The sequence below is a fragment of the Paroedura picta genome, chromosome 5, assembly GCF_049243985.1.
Source record: "Paroedura picta isolate Pp20150507F chromosome 5, Ppicta_v3.0, whole genome shotgun sequence".
In the NCBI taxonomy this organism is placed as follows: Eukaryota; Metazoa; Chordata; class Lepidosauria; order Squamata; family Gekkonidae; genus Paroedura; species Paroedura picta.
The window spans coordinates 58,020,021-58,041,534 of NC_135373.1; the positions used below are offsets into that span (position 1 = coordinate 58,020,021).

Consider the following 21,514-nt stretch of genomic DNA (forward strand, 5'->3'; position numbering starts at 1 on the left):
AGGGCGGAGGCGGCTTTACCGCGGCGAGGCGGCTTTACCGAGGCTTGAGGGCGGAGGCGGCTTTTTGAGCGGCGGCTTGACGGAGGGCGGAGGCGGCTTTTTGAGCGGCGGCTTTTTGAGCGGCGGCCAAGCCCCCGGCGGCTTTTTGAGCGGCGGCTTTTTGAGCGGCGGCCAAGCCGCCGGGCAGGGACCCCCGGCAGCCGCGCTTCGCGCGACTGCCGGGGGCTCCCTGGCCGGCGGGCTGACGCGTTGGAGGCGCTTTGCGCCTCCGACGCATCAGCCCGCCAGCAAGGAAGCAACTGCGAGCCGCGCTTCGCGCGGCTCGCAGTTGCTTCCTTGAGCGGCGGCTTGACGCGGCGAGAGGCGCTTCGTGCCTCTCGCTGCGCCAAGCCGCCGGGAAGGGAGCCCCCGGCAGCCGCGCTTCACGCGACTGCCGGGGGCTCCCTGGCCGGCGGGCTGACGCGTCGGAGGCGCTTCGCGCCTCCGACGCGTCAGCCCGCCAGCAAGGAAGCAACTGAGAGCCGCGCTTCGCGCGGCTCGCAGTTGCTTCCTTGTGAGTGGGGTGGGAATCGACCGAGCCAATCGACCGAGTGGGGTGGGAATCGACCGAGCCTGCCGATTGGCTCGGCCGATGGTCCGTCAAGAGGAAGGGGCCAATCGGCACCCTTCCTCATCCCGGACCGAGCCCGCCCTAACTCCTCCTACACAGCCCTTACGGCTTTATTTAGTCCGTGGCGCCCGTGGCGCCACGGGCGGTGTAAAGATGATGAACTGCAGAACTCTTACAAGGAACTATGCTCTTGTCTAGATTGGTGTATTTTCTCCCTAAATTACTGGTTTTATGGCAACTATATCAGTATGCACCAGAATCAGAGATTAGAGGGAATTTTTAAAAACTTTATGGAAATATATACAAAATAAAATATTTTCAGGCACTGTATAAAATGGAAAACAATTTATACACTTGCAACTATACAGTTTACATGTAAACTATTTACAAGCACACGTATACAACATAAACCCAAACAAGATTTCAAGTATCTAACTTCCTGGTATTGTAGACTGATAATTCAGTATTGTGCAAAATCAACATTTTCACATATTTTTACACTATATACATATTCACATATCCACATTAGAAGATATCTTCAACATCTGAAATAATTCTCCCTGACACCACTTGCATTGTCTTCCAAGTGTCTTACATTCCGGTGTTTCTTTTCTAATTTATTAGGTTACAGTTTCGTTTCTGGTGGTGCCTGGGGAATGGAAAGAAACAAATGACGGTATCTATAAGAAGAGGTTTTAAAATGTTTTACCTAAATCTCAGTGGCGAATTCTCATTCACCCTTTTAAATTTTTTTGGCACTCCTTTACTTGAGCAGCATACCATGAATGATCCATCTGATGGTCTCAGTTGCAGATTTGTATGGATAAAGCAATACATATATCTTTGTTACACAGCACTGGAAACATTTTAATGGTTTCTGATCATGTGTGCTGAAGCTTGAAAAATTTTTAATTGTCCTGGTCTCAAAAAATGGTGACTGTGTGTGTCATCACATAGTGCACTGTCCTGATATTCAAGGTAAAACACCAAAATTGTAATAACTAAAAAGAGTCCCCAGTCTACAAGGATCTACATCTTCAGACAGGTTTGTAGTTGAATGATGACAAGCAGCCTCTCTACATTGTTACGCATGGCAGCATCCCTGCCTTATGCCTTGGCACACTGTCTTCTATAACCAATGGCACCCCACAATAGTCTAGGCTTAAGCTAAAGCCATGACACTGCTAGGGTCAGCCAAGCCAGGCCAGACTCCATCTTAGAAATCTTGCTCTCTGCCCTAGGTTTGGAATGACAGCCTTTGCCTGGCCCAGAGGTGCCTCTGGACTCAAGCTTGCATCAGCTCACACACACACACACCATTGTATTTCTAAGTGAGTGGACTGGCTTCCTCCTGTTTGCCTAAGGGATCCTAGGAAAATCCTTTGTCTTGCAACATTTTTCACACTTGGCCCCTCTGCCAGGGGATATCTTCTCCCCACACCCTGCCAGCTGGACCTGATGGCTCTCTTCCTCAGAGCCATTAATACCTTTATCCAAATCCATTTACGGCCATCACCCCCCACTTGGCCAGGTATTGTCCTAATCTCTGGGGACCCTGGAAACTTCCAGCACATGCTTACCTGAGCCTTGTCACATAGCCTCCTTCCCAAAATCCTATAAAAACTGTGGCTTCACACAGCCACTCTGAGTGTCTTCCAACCCGGGACCTCCCACGCTGGTTCTTGCTTCTTCCTCTGACCCACCACTCCTCGGACAAGTAACTATCAAGCCTTCCACTCTTCCTCCCCCTTCTCTATATGGCTGCTTGTATGTGTGTTAGCTATTTGTGTGTACTTTTGTTATTTTCCTTTCAATAAAAGCTTATATTAATATTTTACCTTTAAATCTGTGTTTGCCTTGAGTTCCCACGGGCGTAATAAACCCTCGTAGACATAGGTAACGATCCAATAACGCTAAGTTACCCCCCTCTCGCAGCATTTGAGCTAATATTCCCCACAAGCTCAAAGATACGTGTTTTAGGACACGTGTTCAGCAATTTGGGTAACAACATAATCTTTTTCAGGTCTGCCACAGATTTGTTCTCATCCTGTTCCCTTCCAAGTAGGCTACATAAGAGATGATTATGCTCTTCTGACAGACCCACCTGGGCAAAAACCAACACAAGACTAACTATTGGCACCTCCCTTCTCATGTAATTTTTCAAATGATGGCCCATTCAACAATATAGTTAAATATGGGTTCCGTTTTATGGTTGGGTCTCCTATGTGTAGCTGGGTACAGAGGCCTAATTCAACGTGCTCCAAGTAAAAGAGTCTTGCTTATGTTTGATTTCTCATTTGATATCATAAAGTTTGGAAACAGCCATTAAGCCCCTTTAAATTCTACATCAACTGCCATTATCATTAACAGGTAAGCATAGATGCCTTTTGAAATTTCTCTCCAACTACATTGGTAGTGACTAGTTCTAAACTGTACTGAAGTCCTTTGTGGAATGAAACCAGTGTTTATTAAGGCCTGTTGTATGTCATGGTACTAAGAGCAGGGTACTGAAATGGTGTGTGCTCAGGTATGATGAAGTGGGTTTCTACTCAAAGTATATTCTATAATTTGCCAAACCACTATGATCTGCTGGTTCCCTTCAGGTGAAAGAAACTGCCCTTTAGTACTTAAAGTCTAGGGTTACAGTCTCAGAAATGCTTTAGTAATGACACTAAGTAATGACAATGATTTACCATGATGTCCCGATTGCGTAGTCCACCATTTGTATTGATGATATAATCTTTGTTTTCGTTTTCCTGTGGTGGAACAGAAGGTTCAGAGTTGGGAAGAATATTGGTGTCTCTTCTTTGGTTTAAAAGATTGGTTCATTTGTAATTTTGCTAAATTGACATCAGCCCCATCAGTCTACCCACAACAGCCATTACATTAATTAAATCAGGCTCCAGAACAAATTGCTTTAACCATTGCACATTCTGTGTCCATATGGATGAGGTCACAGAACTTCCACCAAGATCTCTATATCAATGTACTACCTTCCCAAAGAGCATAAGTTTACTAGTGACCTAGCATATGTACAGAGCAGAAACTGCAATGAGTTCTTACCATAATGGGTTTGAACTTGGGGGAGCCAGCTGCCATATCCCTTTTTACCAATATAAATAGAACTGCATCATGAATAGTAAGGAAGAACATGGATGGCTTAACTTCATCATCAAAAAATGCACATCTTTCCAGTTTATCCAGAAGACCATCTGAAAAAGTGTGTGAGAGAAAAGATTTACAAATCTGGATAACAGCTCTTGTATACTTTTGTGAGTCTAACTGACTCTTTGGGTTTCAGAAGGCAGGGATAAATATCTCAGTACCAAAATTCCTTCTCTGAACACACTAGGGATCACTCCAGATCTTGCGCTATCTCCCATATCAATTGGGTAGGGAATCATTTCTCTAACTAAAAGATCTCTCTTTTTCTGACCCAAATGGGGGTCTTCATGAATCCTCCCATTCCTCCTTGCCAACCTTCCCAGTCCTCTGTCAGTGTTAAACTTTTTTCAGTCAGTGCGAAAATCTTCTTTTTTGCTCAACTGTTGCTAGCCAATCAAATTCCTTTGAGCAGCCTGTCTCCCAAGCCACTCTGGTTCTGTGAGGCATTAATCCTCCACAGTCCTTCACATGTTTACACAGCACTTAGGAGTTTTTACAGCACAATTTGTCAAACAAAGCTGCAGTTGACATTATCAGGGCTCAAGTCTGTAAAGTATTTTGAACAGCTATACTGAAGGGGCATCAAATGTAGGTTGTGTGCCTCCATTACATTCCAGACAAAGAAAAGAACTGCAAAGAGACCAGCCACATCCAAAAGGAAGTTTGTTTGTGCTAGTAAGTCAGAGTAGAACACGTGTTATTCCCTGGACCATATGAAGTCTTCTGGATGAGAGCTGCTCACTAGTCCAAAAGTACCTAGAAAATACCACCCTTGCTGATCCTAGGAATTGTGATGGATATCATTTGGTACCAAACAAGGAATATTCCTTCACTTTTGCTCCAGCTTGTCTTCTTAACTGCATCATTTTCCTACTCTCTTATATACAGCATTGTTTGCTAGTCATTGCTTTCCCATTTTCCCCTAGCCTACATTGTCCCAATTTTTTCAGACAACCAGCAAATGATATTATATGCAAGGGAGGGGAGGGAGAAACAGAGCAGTTAAGATGCCAAGCTAATGCAATAATCTGGTGCAGAAAACCCCCAAGAACAGCAGCCGGTATGACCCTGAGTGCTAAAACTGAGCAAAAGAGCAGCCATGATGGATCATATAGCTGACTATCTTGTTTCTGAAGGTGGCCAGTCACATGCTATGGGAAAGCCTTAACCTACTGCTAATCACAATCATAGTGACCCTAAATCTAGTATTTAAAGTACTGTTCCTCAGAAGCTTACAATACTAAGTGTGATTAATTTCTACATTTTGCATTGGATGTCCAAACTGAATGTTTTGGAGGGGTAATTGTAGCATGAAAGATTTTAGTAGGACTTGTGTGCAAGTAAACATGCTTAGGCTGTGAGTGACAGAGCTAAACACAGATTTTGTGCATATTAGAATTTATTACTTAGATAGTCATAAACAGAAGTGGATCACCTTACCATGTGCTCCCACAATGTATACATCCACATTTATCCGGATAAATTCTTTTAAAATCTGTTAGCAGAGAAGAGCATAGCATTTAGAGATATATGGAACATTGCAGGAATCATCCATCATCGAAATGACAAAGAACAGATAGGGATGCCTTATACATACTAAATCCTGAAGTACTGACACATAAGCAACCATGGAATTTCCATATATAGTTTGTTGTGTGATGAACAGGACATGTAACAGGAAACCTCACAATAAACTGAAGGCAGGATTTATGCACTTGCCCTGCAGAAGTGACTTCTGTACAAAATGGCCCATGGTGGAAGAACTCAGCCACTGCTTATTCTATGGCATCCCTTTGGCATAGAGCATCAATCCTCCTCACGGCCCTATTTTCAGATATCACTGTTACTGTAGTTTGTGGTAACACACTTGACAGATCATAAACAGCAGTGAAGCTATACAACCGAACTTTTTTTTAGTAATATCATTAATATTATATACCAAGAAGCAATAAAGATACAGGTTAGGGGGTTATAATGAATCTATTGGCATCATCCAACCCTAGCTAGATACAGCTATGGCTGAGTGGCATGGTAATGCTTCTTATCTGCTTATGTTAAATGTAGTACAGGATAACCTTAGTGCAGTGAAGTCAGTAGAGCACACTGTGAATTAGAAATCTGAAGTTCAAATCGTTCCACAACCAAGACCTGCATGTATGCGTGTATGTCACCATCTCAGTGCAGCTTCAAGCACAGCCTTCTTTCATGTGTTCTTATATATAGGCATTTTCTATTAATTAGAGCATCAAAATAGCCTACCTCTCAAAAAATTGCCTAAGGCATATAAAAATAAAAGTTGGGGGGAGGAAAGAGCCGAAATTCCCATCCTTCTCCTCCTCTTTACAGGGTTATTGTAAGGATTAAGGAAATCATATATGTAAAGTTGTTTGAAGTGTAAAATACCATATATATGCTAAACATTAATGTCTTAAATATGCTAGACTCACATTAATAACATTACCTATATGTCATTGATAGTTGCCTTAAGATCCACAAAATCTACAGGTTATGGGTCAATATAGATGGCTATAGAGAATGTTTGGCTGTGAAATGAAATAGTATGTGTAGTGAACGTCAGCTGTAATTCTGGTAGAACAACATTTTTATTCTATTTACTAGCAAGAAGTTGCATGAGAGTTGCATTACCTCTTTTAGGACTCTCATAGCAGAAACATCAAGAAATGACACTGCCGAGAAGTCAAGGATGATGCTATGGATGTCAACTCTTGGAACGGTGATGTTGGAAGGAAGGTTGGAGTTCCAGTCTAACTGAATTGGCAAGTCTTTCATATTTGTAGGCTTATCCAGTTCTTCAATACTGTTGTTGTCCAGCTCTTCTTCTGAATCATTCAGACTACTTATAGTACAAAGAAAACCTTTCTGTTTAAAAGGGGTAAAAATGAGTTAGAATGCTTATTCATGAAAAGATGACTCAGATTATATAAGCATTGGATTGGCAACTCAATATTGGGAAATTGCTAGACAATGAGCTAGGTAATTCTGGGAGAACTCCAGCCTCAACCTGAAGATTTGCAATCCTGTATAATAAGCATCAGGAAAATAAGTTGTTTATCTGTAATTTGTAGGTGGTGAAATTATTTGAATAAGACTTTCAATTTTCTATCTTTTACAATAAAATCACACTGCGAAACAAATAAAGCATGGTCAGTTGGTGACGTCCTGCTACATATCAGCAACATAAATACATAGATACATAAATAAATAGTCATCTATTTATGATACTGATAACACTCTGGTAAACATGAATATTTTCTCTAGCCTTCCACTGGCTTACATCCAATGAATAAATCATTAGTGACCTTCAAACAATATTTTCTCCCCAGATTTTTGAAAATTGGCAATTAACTTTCCCACATTCCTTGTAATAGCTCATAACAATACTACAGACAATAATTTAGTAAAGACACAAGGATGACACTTTTCCAAGTGTAAAGGTGTCTCTGCTTTTGAATTTAAATGAGCCACCATGTGACTACAAATGGATGAATAGTAATGATACAGTAGTTGCTAAAAAACTAGGATTGCAAGATCCACCCTGGCCACTGGTGGGGAATGGGGGGTATATCCAGGTTGGGAAACTCCTGAAGATTTGGGAGTGGAACTTGGGAAGGACAGGGACCACCCTCCAAAGCATCTATTTTCTGTAGTCTGAAGATGAGCTGTAATTTCAAGGGATCCTCAGGTCTCACTTGGAGGCTAGTATCCCTATTAAAAACAGCAGCATGCCTCATTTGTTTTTCAAAATTATCTGAAAGTGGTTGGCAGGAAATTGTTTTCTTACCTTTGTACCTCAGTAATACTCCTTCCTTCCTCTCATGAATTTGGCCTATTGATTCATATTGCTTAATAATTTAGGCAGAGATAAACTAGGTTTGGTTCTGAGGTGTGTCTAGGGAGACTACAACATTGACAAGGAAGGCCTGTCTAGGTTTGCCTCAGCCACGTGTGAAAAAATTTCTCACCATGGTTCAGCCTTTCTTCAGAGAATCAGGTTCCAGTTGTGTTTCAGTTCTGTGTTTAATCGTAATTTTTTTTTTAATTGCCAAAATTTTAGCCTATTTTTGTTGTGGTGGTTGAACTTTACAGGGAATTAGATTTCTTACTGAGGCACTGAGAATTCTCATCTATCTGGGCTATAAATCTTATCTTTATGACTTCAGCCATAAATCCTGTTTTTTTTTTAAAATCGTGTACTTTGCTAAACATTAAGGATAGGCAAACACTTATTCTGTCCTTATGTTTTACTCTCAAAACCCTGTAACCAGGTAAGGTTTGTTGACATTAATGGAACACTCTGACAATCAGGTTGAAGGTTTATGCCTACATATTTTTGCTTCTGAGGCAAAAAGTGGCAAGAGAAAGAAGCATATGAGCTCAAAAGTGTAACAAAACATTAAGAATAGACACACACTTGTATGGCTCTGCTTGCCCTCATGAACTCAAGATACTTACAGGGGTTACTTGAAGTTTTCCTTTCCTCAGCATCCTTCTGATTTTCCTCAAGGCTTTGTTCCTCTTGCGTAGCACTCTCAGTGGATTGAAACCAACCTGAGACATTACATTTGTATTGGTTATTTTATCATAAACTTGCTTTGACCATAATGTTGATAAACCATAAATATCTTTTCAAACAGAGAGCACAGAACTTTCTTTCTAGGACTTAAATGTTTAACAGCAAACTGTATTGCTATAGCAAATGTCCTGTGCATGACTGTTCCCTGGCATGTATTATATCCATGATTTTAGAGTGGGGGTTTACCAACTGTGAATGAATCAAAGATGAGATAAGCCCTTACCTTTTCCTGTTTGACCAATCCTGCAGTAATTGAAAACTTGATTATTTTGCATCTGCCACTGCAGTTTGTCAATTTACTCCATGGCCTGGATACTATTATCCATAAATCATAATGCAGGGGTGGTCAAACTGTGGCTTTGCAGATTTCCATGGAATAAAATTCCCATGAGATCCTGCCAGCATGTCCTGGCATTTCCTGGCAAGAGCTCATGAGAATTGTACTTGGTGGATATCTAGGAAGTCACAGTTTGACCACTGTTGTGGGCGACCACCCTGGTTTTTTTGCCACTGGGGATGCAAAATTTTAATGGGAATACAATAATTTTAATGGGGTATTATAGTTGTGTTTTATGTGGGGGTTTTATTGCGTAACCCACTGTGAGACGGTTTTCCAAGAGCGGCAGGAAACAAATCCAATAATAAATAAATAAATAAATGTGCTGATATATATAACTGTTGTCCTCCTAAATAGGAAAGCCAAAGCATCTTGTAACATCATTTCCTCCTCCTCCACTTTATCCTCAGTACCATTTTGTGAGGTAGATTAGGCTGACACTAGCCCAAAGTCCCCAGCAGAGATTCAAGAAGAATATGGAAAAACTGAGCTTGCCTTCACTAAGAAGATTAGCCTGTGAGCTGTAATGTATTCACTTAGACAGTTTCTGCACGAGGGAGTTGGCTGGCCTTGCCTTCTGTTGGAAATCAGGCCAAATTCTCACTTCCTGATGATGTTGATGCAGGTCCGGGGCTGCCCCAAGCTTGGCCCAACTCAGGCCCTTTTTTTGTCCTGGACATCAATGGAGCATGTGTTGTGCCTGGGCTGTGTGTCTGCAGGAAATATGGGCCATCCCCAGTTGGGGCAATGCTCCTACTCTCCCCCCTAAGCATTACTTCTGACATCTACCCTTACAACTTAAAAAAAAATCCAATTGTGTCACAGCATGATTCCAAAATAATGAAATAGCAACACACAGATACCACATTTGGTTTTCTTGGTTTTAGTAGGATCTGGTTTTCTTGGTTTTAGTGGAATTTTTAACATTACCTTGTGTGTGTTGTGATGGTTTTGCGTTACAACACAATCCTGGTATTTTTTAAAATTATTTTGGACTTGGAGGGGGAAGGCACTCAAATGGCACTGGAAGATGACTGGGGAGCTCTTGTCATATCACAATGATTGACGATTGAAACAAGTGGTGGGAAGTTTCTACTTCCTGTCCATTGGCTGCCTCGTGTGGTAGTGAAAATCCAGGTGGACAGGTGAAAGAGGGCCAAACAATCCCCATGCAGTTCCAGGAAGAATTGAGGTGATTAACCCCAGAGCAAACATCATCTGGCAGCACGACCCAATGCCTTCTGTTTGGTAATGGTCCCAGGTAATTCAAATTAATAGTAGAAACAAGCACATTGCCCTGAGCTCCTGAGGAGCAAGAGGGGGATGGAAAAGAATGTATTATAATATATTTTTAAAAATCCATTTATCACAAGAAAATTTCAGAAGTGGCTTGGAGGCAGAGAAGACAAAATTAATATATATAAAGTTGTTGCTAAATATTATCCCCAATTAAATTCTTACCGCTGCAATCAGCTTGTCCTTGAAGAACCCACTATTAGCAAAGAAGATTGGAGATGGACATCTGAAAATCTTCACTCCTTCTGGCTCATATATCTATGCCACAAAGCATGCAGATTAGTTAAAAGCATTTTATGATATTGTTGCAAAATCTGAGCTATTAGATTCTTACATCTTCATAATCCTTTCTGTTCCTGTAGATGTCACTTCTTCCAACATTAGCCAACAGTGTGCATTTCGGACTGTAAAATAAAATAAGGAAACAATTAAATGATTTGAATGCCATAGAGTAAGAATGAATGCCTGGCATTGTAGAAAGGATGTAATTAGTTAAATATATTTGCATCACGAACTCAAAGAAATTTGCTTGCTTTGCTTAATTTTGATAATGGTCATTCTGTAATCTCTAGCAGAGAATTATTTGCACGTTCATCAGATTACAGTTTTCAGGAGTTTCTGGAAGACCCTATGCCATTAAAGCAGGTATGAACTAAATGGATATTCGCAATGCAGATTTGTTATGGGTGTTTTTAAACTGTGGGCTTAATTGATATTAGCATCAATCATATTTTGTCATAGTGTTGCTACATTTCACACTAGGACCATTTGCCTTTCTATTCCATCTTAGTAACTGGTTGTTAATAGATTTTTCCTGTCATTTCATACAGATCCTCTTTAATAACCACCTGCTAGTGGAATTTATTCACCTGTTCATACCAACCAACTTGTGTTGGGATAGCAAAGCAGGGTTTAGCTACTTTTTAGGGGAAACAGTTTCTTCCATTTCCTGCCCCTTTGTTGTGCTTCTAAAGTACTGTGGTGGTGTGCTGTTTAAATTGTTCGTAGCATTTCCAACAATGACACTTCCCACCCACTTTTCATCTCCTCATGATCTTCTGCAGATATTTTTGAATGCTTTAAATTGAGCGTTATAGCGCTCTAGAAAAAACCCTAAACTCTGAGGAAGGCTGCTTGGCAAAAAAGCGTGGGGGGAGGGGAACCAGCACTGTTTGAAAGTACCATAGCATTTCAGAAACAGCTCATTAACAAGGAAATTCTCTGTATAAAACCCTATACCTGTATCACCTTACTCAAAATCAGGTCAACAGCAAATAACATCTAGTTTAGAACTGTAATGTGAAAATCTTTTAGCAGCTTTGGAAAAATGGATTTCCACAGAATTTCTACATGGACTTAAACTACTTTTCAGCCTTCCTCCTGTTGTTGTTGTATGCCTAAAAACAAACTCATGATGCTAGTTCAATCAGGAACTTCTCCTCAACTGATGGCATGGAAAAGATATTGGTCGTGCTACGGTAGTGTAGTGCTTTATTCCAAATATATAAGGCAGCAATATGACTTTGGCCATTATCTTATTTGTATGACTTCTTGTGCACATCTTTAAGTATGTTTCCATATGCATGTTCATTGTTCAGTATATGTACTATCACGTGATAATTGGCCTTAAATGTTTCTTCTGCACAACAACCCTATCCACCCTCCAAAGCAGCCGTTTCTGTCTGGGGAGATGATCTTTATATTTTGGAGATGAGCTGTAATTCCAGGAACTCTCCAGGCCCCACCTGGAGGTTGGCTACCCCCGGGTTGGAAATATTCCTGGAGATTTGCAGGAGGGCCTTAAAATGGTACAATGCCTCTGAGTGCACCCTTCAAAGTAGCCATTTTTTGCCTGCAGAGCTGATCATTATAATCTAGAGGTGAACAGCGATAGTAGACATGATGGTAGTGGCTTGCAGGCTGAGGTTGGGGTGAAGTGATGAGGGTGTGTCCCTCCTGAGCTATGGGCTTTGGCCAGCCCTTACCAGGAACTGTTTGTATTTTGGGGCGCAAACAGACAGAGTCAGACCAGCATGGGTCCTGCGAGTCTGGAAAGTACAGGAAGATATAAATAAAGAATATTTACAGCCTGCAACTGTAAATGGTAACAAATAAATGGCTGGAGAGACATAGAAACTGAAGTGACTTTTTTCAGGCTCGGCCTGGTAAATAAAAAACAGTATTTGCCAGGAAGGTCCTAGGAAATCAAAAGCATAAGTGGCCCAAAATGTCAAGTGGAGTTAGCTTTAAAGGAAAGTAGACAGACTTAGAGGGGAACTAGGTGATCTACTTTTATTAGGCAATAACTTGGCCTTGCAGACAGCAACAGGGACTATAGTTGACAGCAGTAGGCCTGAAGCTTCAGATGGCCAACATCAGCAGCCAAGCAACAGACTGTGCTAGCCAAGGGGTGTCTGTGGCCCCATGCATTCTTTTTGAGGGCATGCATGTGAGGGGGGAGAGTTTTCCCTGCCTGGAGATGATCTATACTTCCTGGGGATTCTCAGACCCCACCTGGAGGCTGACATCCCTAAACCTCAGCGGGATACCATGCTACAATTACCCCTCCAAAACAGCCATTTTTGCCTGGGGAGCTGATCTTTATAGTCTGGAGACGAGCAGCAATTCCAGGAGATCTCCAGGCCCCACCTGGAGGTTGGCTGTCCTTGGTCTAGAAATATTACTTGAGGTCAGGAAGTGGGGCCTCAAAAGTGTGTAATGACTCTGCAGCCGCCTAACCAGCCACCTAGCACCCCGTGACCTATTTCAGGTCAAGAAAACATTGCAGAGAGAAGGTAAGGTTGCCACATAAGTGTAGGTTCATGTTCTGGAATCCCACACTACCCAGGTGTGCATAAACATGACTAGGGTCAGGACTGCTGTGCACAAAGAAACCTCTTCTTAGGGTTGCCAGTTTCCAAGGGAGACAATAAACCCACACCAAGCCATGAGCTAGTGCCCATTGCACTACTGAACGCAATGGGTTTTACTACTATTAAATACATGAAACTAGTTTGGATGTGCATAGCAGTCTAATCAGAGACCTGGAAAATGTGAAGAGTCTTCCAAAGGTGGTTTGAGAAGGTTGATAGTTGGACTTAATGTTTTTAAATTTTTATTATAATTTGATGCTGGTATATATTATTTGTTCATAATGGTTTTATGATATTGATTGTATGCTATTGCATTATTTCCCCTCTATAGATGTTCTATGTTTTAATACATTTATAGATTATACTATATGATAAGTTGTTATGATAAGCAGAACAAAAATAAATAAATATTTACTTACAATTGTGTGCGGAATATAACAGTTAGGAGTTCAAATCCTACTCCTGCTGCTAGTCCAAGGTCCAGACCCAGTAAAACAGCAGCCAGGAACGTCACAATCCAAATCAGCTGTTAAGAACCCCAGATAAAATTAAGACATGTAAAGAAACTGTGAAAAAGATTCATATCTAGATGTTGGGCTTTAAACTATAACTACAAGAGATTTAAGAGAATTCTTAAAGGTGACTTTAGTTGTGGAATTGTGTTTAGTGTTTGCCACCACATTTTAGAAGGGAGTTTTCTAGGCCTTTACCACAACTCTGTCTGATTAAAAGTTTTATCATCTATTCCTCAAAATGCAATCAAAAGAGTTTCTTTTTGTGAACATCAGTGAAGCAGATCTCCAAGAGCAGAGAGGAATTGACTTTCCATTTCTGTCTCCTCCAAGTTCCTCACTTCTAAAAACAATTCCCCACCACCAGTATCCAGAGAGAGTATGGGAACTGGAGAAAAATATTAATATTAAATATTAATACTCGCATCTGTGGCACTACAATGTAATGACCTCAGAAATTGCTGTTCTGTGGCTCCCCAAAGATGCAGAAACTTGCCAAGATCCTCTGCCCCCCAACAAACATTTGACTGTATAAGTATGAAGAGTCATAGTGCTCTCTGAGTCCTTGTAGCATGCAGGAATTTTTTTTCAGTACAATAAAACATTTCTAAGTCACCTTGAAGGGTTAGATGGATTTAAAGAGTTAGGAATTTTAGAATTTAGGGACCTTAACAAATGCATTCTCATTGCTCTCCTAAAGTTCAGAGAATGCAATTACCAAGGTTTAAGTAACCTTGGCATTTAAACATTTCCCCATAGTATAGATCAGTGGCCCCCAACCCCCGGTCTGGAGACCGGTCCCGGTCCATAGGTCAGTCGATACCGGGCCGAAGCTCTGCCTCGTCCTCCTCCCCAGCTGCTGCCTTGGGGGCTGCCCTGCCATTATGCCGCCAGCTCATCTTTGGTGCTTTCCAGCGGGCACCATGGCTGGGGCTCCCCCTCGGTATGGCACTGTACAGCTGCTGCTGGCAGCGCCCCCCAGCAGGCAGTGGGAAGTCAGGGGCGCTGGCAGGATAGCAAGTAGAGCAGGGGCTCAGGCGGTGGCAAAGTCCCTTGGCAAAAGACTACCTCCCCCCGGCCTCAGTAAAATTGTCAAGCTTTGACCGGTCCCCAGTGATAAAAAGGTTGGGGACCACTGGTATAGATGGTCTGTGTAGACAATGGAAAAAATGAAAAAGGAGAGCTTAGTTCAATTCTGCTACTTGGCATTTCTATAGATGAAGTACTGGAGCAGGGGATGGATGCAGCCTCCTCCAAATGCCATCAGGTGTTGTGCTGAACTATCTCTAAGAATACGCAGACAGATTTTGCCTTTCCGATCCTTTCTTAGTTGTTTTCAAAGCTATAGTTGAAATACGCAACTGTGACTGCCTTCCAGTTATTAAAGGAAACATGTTGCATGTTATCACGTTATGCAAAGAACAGTCAATCAATGACACAAAACACACTATAAACCAGCCATACTTTGCAAATAGGTCCCCCAATCATTCCTGACAGCCACCGCCTTTTGGCTAGGCGGCATGAATAAGCCCAGCAGTGGAAGTGTGGTGGACTGACCAATGCAGTTTCTCTAAATAGCCAACTTTCACAGTGTCTGAAAGAGATTTTAGGACCACCCTCAAATACAATTGCATTGAGATTGTTATTTACTTTGGCCAGGCTTTTTCAACCAGGTTTTCCTGAAACCCTGGGGTTCCTTGATGGGTTTCCCAAATGGGTGAGTTAATTTTTAATATATTTTTCAAATTTGTTAGGCATTTAGTGGGTGATATGACCATATATGGTTATGTCAACCTGCCCTCCATTCTCAAAATGGCCAGTGATGGGCCTGGAGGGGGAGGGGAAGGGGAGGGGTCCTGTATGGACATGTACACAGCTCTACAAACACACCAGTTCCAGAGTTTCTCAAAACCTGAAGAATGTTTCAGTCGTTTCTCAATGGTAAAAAAGTTGAGAAAGGCTGACTTACGCAGTCATATTTGTCTTTTTTCCAGAGAACTCCAATCTCTTTGAACTGCATCAGCATCCCCTTTAAATTGCCAAGGGCCAAAGCTGCAAGAACTGACTGCAAACAATAAATGAGATAAAACTTAAGCATTGAAGTCAGACCAGGGAAAGAATAATAAGTAATAGAAGAAAAGGATGTGTATTGCAGGTCGCTCCTCCGTTCTTGGTCTGTGCCACTAAGACAGCAATCCCCAGTGTGGTACCAGTTGGATTCCCCTGTCAGAGCCCCTAATTCCTCAAAGAACTGCAGATAGTAATTAAGACTTTCAACTGCAACTTATTTCAGTTCTCTTAACAGAGTGATTATGCAAGTATGAGTAAGCTGGGGCAATCACACTATTTCCTAAATGGCTCCCTCCAAAGGGTGAAAAGTAAGGGAAAGCAGCCACTCCAGAATTACCATTTTGTGGTTTTCATACTACCTTTCCTCAGAATTCCAGAAATGTCTGCAGGCTCAGTAAGACTGGGACCACTGCACTAAGAAATCCTCCTTTAAGGAGCCAGTTTGGTGTAATGGTTCAAAGCAGTGGCCTGTATTCTCAAGAACCGGGTTTGATTGCCTCACTCCTCCTCCACATGCAACCAGCTGGGAGATCTTGGGGCAGTCATAGTTCTCTCAGCTACCTCATAGGGTGTCTCTTGTAGGGAGAGGAAGAGTAGGTGATTGTAAGCTGCTCTGAGATTTTTTTCGGGTAGTGAAAAGCTGGGTACAAAAAAACAGCTCTTCTTTATTGTCAGTGAAATACACAGAAATATGTTTTTTGTATTCCTCTCCTCCCAGTACTTTCTAACCCTAGCATTTCAGCCTCCCCCCCACTACACACACACACACACTGCAGCTTCCTAGTCCACATGACTATTAGTACACTTGGGTTCCACAAGCTGGGTTCCATAACTTTCCCTGGTTCAGAGAGGACTGCCAGGTGAAGGTGGACAGGGGAAAGATCCATGATGCTTGTATCTGTGGATTGCAGGATCCAATCTGTATCTTGTAGTATGATGCCTAATCAGTCTGTAGAAAATGACAGGGTAGGGGACTGTTAATTTGGTGTTCTACATACCTCTTAAGGCACCAGGGGGAGAATTCTGGTTCCTGTCCAGTGCATTGGGAGTAAACAGGTCCACACAATCTGTTTCTGCTTTTATTAGGGTGGGTGTGAGAGGCTGAAGGCTCTCTTCTCAGAAATCCGTTCTATGGATTTCTACAAAAGGGCTGGAATTCTTTGCCAAATGCTGCACTGGGATTCAAAAATAGCTCTATAAGCAACCCTAAAAACACCTGACATAGAAATAAGAGCCCCCCTCCAGGAAATAATCAACCTGAAGAATGTTTCAGTGGGAGAATTCCCAGAGGGACTAAAAGAGCCCACTACTGAAAAAAGAAATCATTAGACCCACAAGAGGCTGACAATTATTGGCCCATCTTGCACTTAGCATTTCTGGGGAAGATGGTGGAAAGGGCTGTTGTGGATCAACTATCAGCATTCCTGGAAGAAGCTTCAGTTCTAGACCTATATCAGTCAGGTTTCTGGACTGGTCATGGGGTAAAGACAGTGCTAGTCACCCTGACAGACCACCTCCGTTGCCAGCTGGACCGAGGTGGTCGATGCTGCTGATACTACTAGACCTCTCAGCAGCATTCAATACACAAGCTTTTAGCTCACCTCACTGGCACTGGAATACGAGGAACAGCCCTTCAATGGCTGTTTTCCTTCCTCTGGGGCCACAGACAGAAGGTAGCAATAGGATAGAGAACATCAAACCACTGACAACTTGCTTATGGAGTCCCACAGGGAGCAGTCCTCTCTGCTATTTTATTCAACATCTTCATGCACCCTCTTGCCCAACTGGCACAGAAGTTCGGGCTGGGTTGTCATCAATATGCAGATGACACCCAGCTCTTCCTCCTGATGGATGACCGCCCTGACTCTCCCCCAGAAGCATGAGCCAGTTGCCTGGAAGCAGTGAAGAAATGGCTGAAGAAGAGTTATCTGAAGTTCAACCCTTCAAAGATGGAGGTCCTGTGGCTGGGTAGGAAGGTCGTGGTCCTGGATGCTTCCCTCACAATGGAAGCCCAGGTTACAAAGGTAGTGCAACTGGCATTTTACCATCTCCACTAAGCCAAGCTACTAGTGCCCTACTTGGCCCCGGAGCACCTAATCACAGTGATCCATGTGATGGTCACCTCTAGACTGGACTTCTGCAACTTGGTCTATGCAGGCCTGCCCTTAACCGTGATCTAGAAACTACAGCTGGTCCAAAATGCAATGGCCAGGGTCCTTACAGCAACACCGTGGAGGTCCCACATTCGGCCTATCCTCCATCAACTGTAATGGCTACCAGTCAAATTCCAGATCAGGCTAAAGGTTCTGGTAATTACCTTTAAGGCCATACGTAGTCTGGGTCCAGTGTACCTGAGGGACCACCTCTCTGCTTATGCCCAGCAAAGAGCCCTACACTCTGCCACCATCAACTGGCTAATGATCCCTGGTCCCAAAGAAGCCCACTTGGCCTCAGCTAGGGCCAGAGCCTTCTCTGTCCTGGCTCCTGCTTGGCAGAATGAGCTCCTGGAGGGTCCTGCTAGATCAAAAACAGTTTCAGTTCCCCAGGTCCTGAAAAGGGGAGCTCTTTCACCAGGTATTTGGTCGAGGCCAACTGGAATCAGTAACATCTGCAGGACACCTGAACCTCCCTCCCAAGAACCGATATACCTGAACCATGGACCTGTACGAACTGTTATGAATTAGACTATTACCTTCAGTTATGGTTATTATTGTTGTTATTGTTATAGCCCACTTATATGTTATGAAGAAGCAAATTCCATGTGAACTACCCTGAGCCTCAGGGGAGGACGGTATACAAATATAATAAATAAATACATAAATAAACAAACCTTACCACCCTGACCATGAGGCAGCCTGGCCATATGAGGTGCAAAATTGTGAGCACAGCAATAATGATACATTGTTCAATGTTTATTGCTATTAAGTGGAATTATTATATTATTTATTATTTTATTTTTTAGACTAATTACTCATCACTCCCAGAAAGCTGGCTCACAGAGAGTTACAATAATAAAACCACACAATAAAATAATAAAACAATTCCCCAACCTTAAAACCATTCCCTCTCAGCGGCAAAACACTAAAACCTCACCCCCCACCCCTGCACAACAACCTCCCACCTAGTGCCTCAGGAGAGTTGTTCATGGGGAGAAATCTGCTGTCGAGGTGGGGCCCCTGATCTTAACTGCCCTGGCCTCAACCACGTGCCTGGTGAAAGAACTCAAACTTGCAGGCCATGCAGAACTGTGAAAGCTCCATCAGGGCCCTCAGCTCTTCCAAAAGCTCAACCCACTTGGTTGAGGCCAGGCATTCCTCTCGTGGGCCAGGGACCACCAACAGATTAGCAGTCAAAGAGCACAGAGCCCTACAGGTGGCATAAGGCAAGCACAGAGCCCTACGGGTAGCATAAGTCCCTCAGATGTGTGGGGTCCAGACCGCGAATGGCCTTGAAGGTTAACATCAAAAACTTGAACTTGATCCAGACTGCAACTAGCAGCCAATGCAACTGGCTGGATATGGGCTCTCCAAAGTAGGCTTGTGCACTAGGAGCCTGATCCAGACCGAGTCAGAGTCCATTACAGTCAATGGTGCTATTGACTTTAATGGGAATTCTGGTGTTCCCACCTTTCCCTGGGCCTGAGGAGGTGGGGGTTCCAGTTACAGCCTCCAAACTTTCACGGTAGTTCCGGGAGGCTCTTATCTAACCCCCCTCTGAATTTCACAACTATTAGACCACAGAGTCCATGTCCAGGAGTTCTGAAAGAGGGTGCCCCCATCCACTCCATTCTGTGATGACCCTAGAAGCTGCATTCTGCACCAGCTGCAATTTCTGGCTCAAAGACAAGGGAAGGCCCACATAAGAGTGAGTTACAGAAGTCAATCCTGGAGGTGACAGTCACATGGATCACCATGGCTAGGTGCTCCAGGGACAGATAGGGTGCTAGTAGCCTCACTTGGTGCAGATGGTGGAACACCAGGCTGGCTTCTCTCGTGACCTGCACCTCCATCGATAAGGAGGCATCAAGAATCACCCCCAGTTTCTGGTAGGGGGTGAGATGTTAAGCTGCGCCCTGGCCAGGCTGGGTAAACACGCTTCCTGATAGGATCCCTTCCTACCCAGCCACAGGACCTCTGTCTTGAGTTTCAGGCAACTCTGCTCAAGCCATCCAACTACAGCTTCAAAATGTCTGGCAAATGTTTCCCGGGGGGTGGGAGACCGGGCAGCCACCCATCAGGAGATAAAGCTGATGATCTCAGGGTTTTCTCTGAACATTAAAGTACGATTTCCAACTATGAGGATATCTCCTCTACACATGACATTTGGAAGAAGAGGAATTATGAAAAAATTACTGTCCCATCAACCTATCAGTTCTGAACCAGACGAAGAGGAATGTATGACCAGTTCTAAAGCAACAGGAATGTATTTTTTTCTGTTTATATGGGCCAAAGGTGAATCCATGCATCCTTCTGGGTTCTTCTCACTAGAAGCAACTATAGATTTAGCCTATCACAGGCCATCAGTTTTGCTTTAGAAAGGTGCCACATATAAGGCTGGTAAAAAGTTGGCTAGCATAAATATGGGCATGCAAAAGTGGAAGGTGATCTATGCAGCTATTGGATGCTACATGAAATGGATGCAGTTTGACAGTTGATGCTTTCTACTCGTTCTACCAAATGGTTATACTGGCACTAATCTGGACTGCTGTGTTATCAATTTAGTTCAGATATGAAATAAAATCCACATTTTGTAGCTTCTTTTTTCATGTAGACCCAGGGAAGACTGGATAATTGGGGCATCAGACTGAAACAATAATATAATTTCCAGTCACTCCTCTAGGACAGAAGCTATGGGGAGTGGGGAGTCAGTACCTTCTGGAGTGGTTCCAAGAGATGGCCAATGGCCAGGATTACAATCATCACTACAATCGCTGAGAGGAATCCAGCAATCTGAATGAGAAAAGTCCAATGTCAGCTTGTATTCTAGAATCAATGCCTTCTTGCATCATAAATATTCCATGATACTGAGCTGCATCATACCTGCGTTTTACCTCCTGTGCTCTCTTGGACACCAGATCTCGACAGTGAAGTACTTGCAGCAAATCCTTTGAATGCCCCACCAAAGATGTTGCTTATTCCAAAGGCAACTAATTCCTTTAAAATCAAAGTGATATTTATATTCAGTGGTCATATGGAACATTTCTGTGAGTCTTGCTTTCATTAGACTTTTGTTTAGGGATGGCCTTGATTTCATTACCTGGTTGGCATCTATGGAGTAATCGTGCTTGATGGAATACACTTTAGCCACCGAAAAGGCTACAGCAAAGCCCACAATTGCAATGGAGAAACCATCAACCACACATTTTTGGAGGATATTGATATCTGGTGCTACAGGAGCCTGAAAACTGAAGGCAAAGAAAAAAAATATATATCATAGCTGAACAGAAAATATATTGGTGGCAAGCTGGCTCAGCTGTGATTGGTAAAGTAGTACCAGAGGATAATTTTAAATTTCAGTTAGAAAACCAGCAGGTGGACAATGCTGCTGTACAAAAGATCATAATGCAAGAGCAGGGATCATCTTAGGCAAGGGCAAGTGGGCTAAACCCGATGGTGGGGGGCATTGGGCTACACAAGATCTATAGTGTGCATGATTCAGCAGCATAACAAGAATATCCTGCAGAGGGCATCGGAGGAGATGTGCAGTTAGCATATTTAGGTCAGGAACTTTCTGATATTTTTCAAATAATTTCCTCAGCATCTTGACTGGCTTAATTGGAGACTTCCTGTTTCTTTCAAACACTCCCCCCCCCCCCCCCCGCTTGCCTTCTGGACAGACAGGATGTCAGTCAGTTTGATTGTAGGACTCTCTTTCTATACAAAGTCTATCTTCATAATAAAATGATTTTATTCTTTTAAGAAGCATAGTGCTCTGCTCTTTCACATATTTAAACTCTACCAACAGGTGGAAATTGCCCACAGACCCAACCACGTGAAAGGCGGCAGGAAGAAGGGGGGAAAGCAGATTTGCACTGCTGCCACTTGTATCCATTCCATC

The 21,514-nt window shown here is 42.9% G+C and overlaps 1 protein-coding gene across 1 annotated transcript in view; it reads right to left on the minus strand.

The window, feature by feature from the left end:
- Positions 1-595: 595 nt before the first annotated feature.
- The window catches only part of SLC26A3 (solute carrier family 26 member 3), a 39,497-nt gene continuing 18,578 nt past the window's right edge, over positions 596-21,514 (minus strand). Inside the window, exons 9-21 of the mRNA XM_077338185.1 lie at positions 20,714-20,861; positions 20,497-20,610; positions 20,329-20,406; positions 15,357-15,452; positions 13,295-13,401; positions 10,337-10,406; positions 10,168-10,260; positions 8,249-8,344; positions 6,422-6,655; positions 5,216-5,270; positions 3,674-3,822; positions 3,304-3,366; positions 596-1,259 (exon numbers count right to left, since the gene is read on the minus strand). Coding sequence (XP_077194300.1) covers positions 1,236-1,259; positions 3,304-3,366; positions 3,674-3,822; positions 5,216-5,270; positions 6,422-6,655; positions 8,249-8,344; positions 10,168-10,260; positions 10,337-10,406; positions 13,295-13,401; positions 15,357-15,452; positions 20,329-20,406; positions 20,497-20,610; positions 20,714-20,861 — 1,327 coding nt within the window. The 3' untranslated portion in view covers positions 596-1,235. The remainder of the gene's footprint in view (positions 1,260-3,303; positions 3,367-3,673; positions 3,823-5,215; positions 5,271-6,421; positions 6,656-8,248; positions 8,345-10,167; positions 10,261-10,336; positions 10,407-13,294; positions 13,402-15,356; positions 15,453-20,328; positions 20,407-20,496; positions 20,611-20,713; positions 20,862-21,514) is intronic.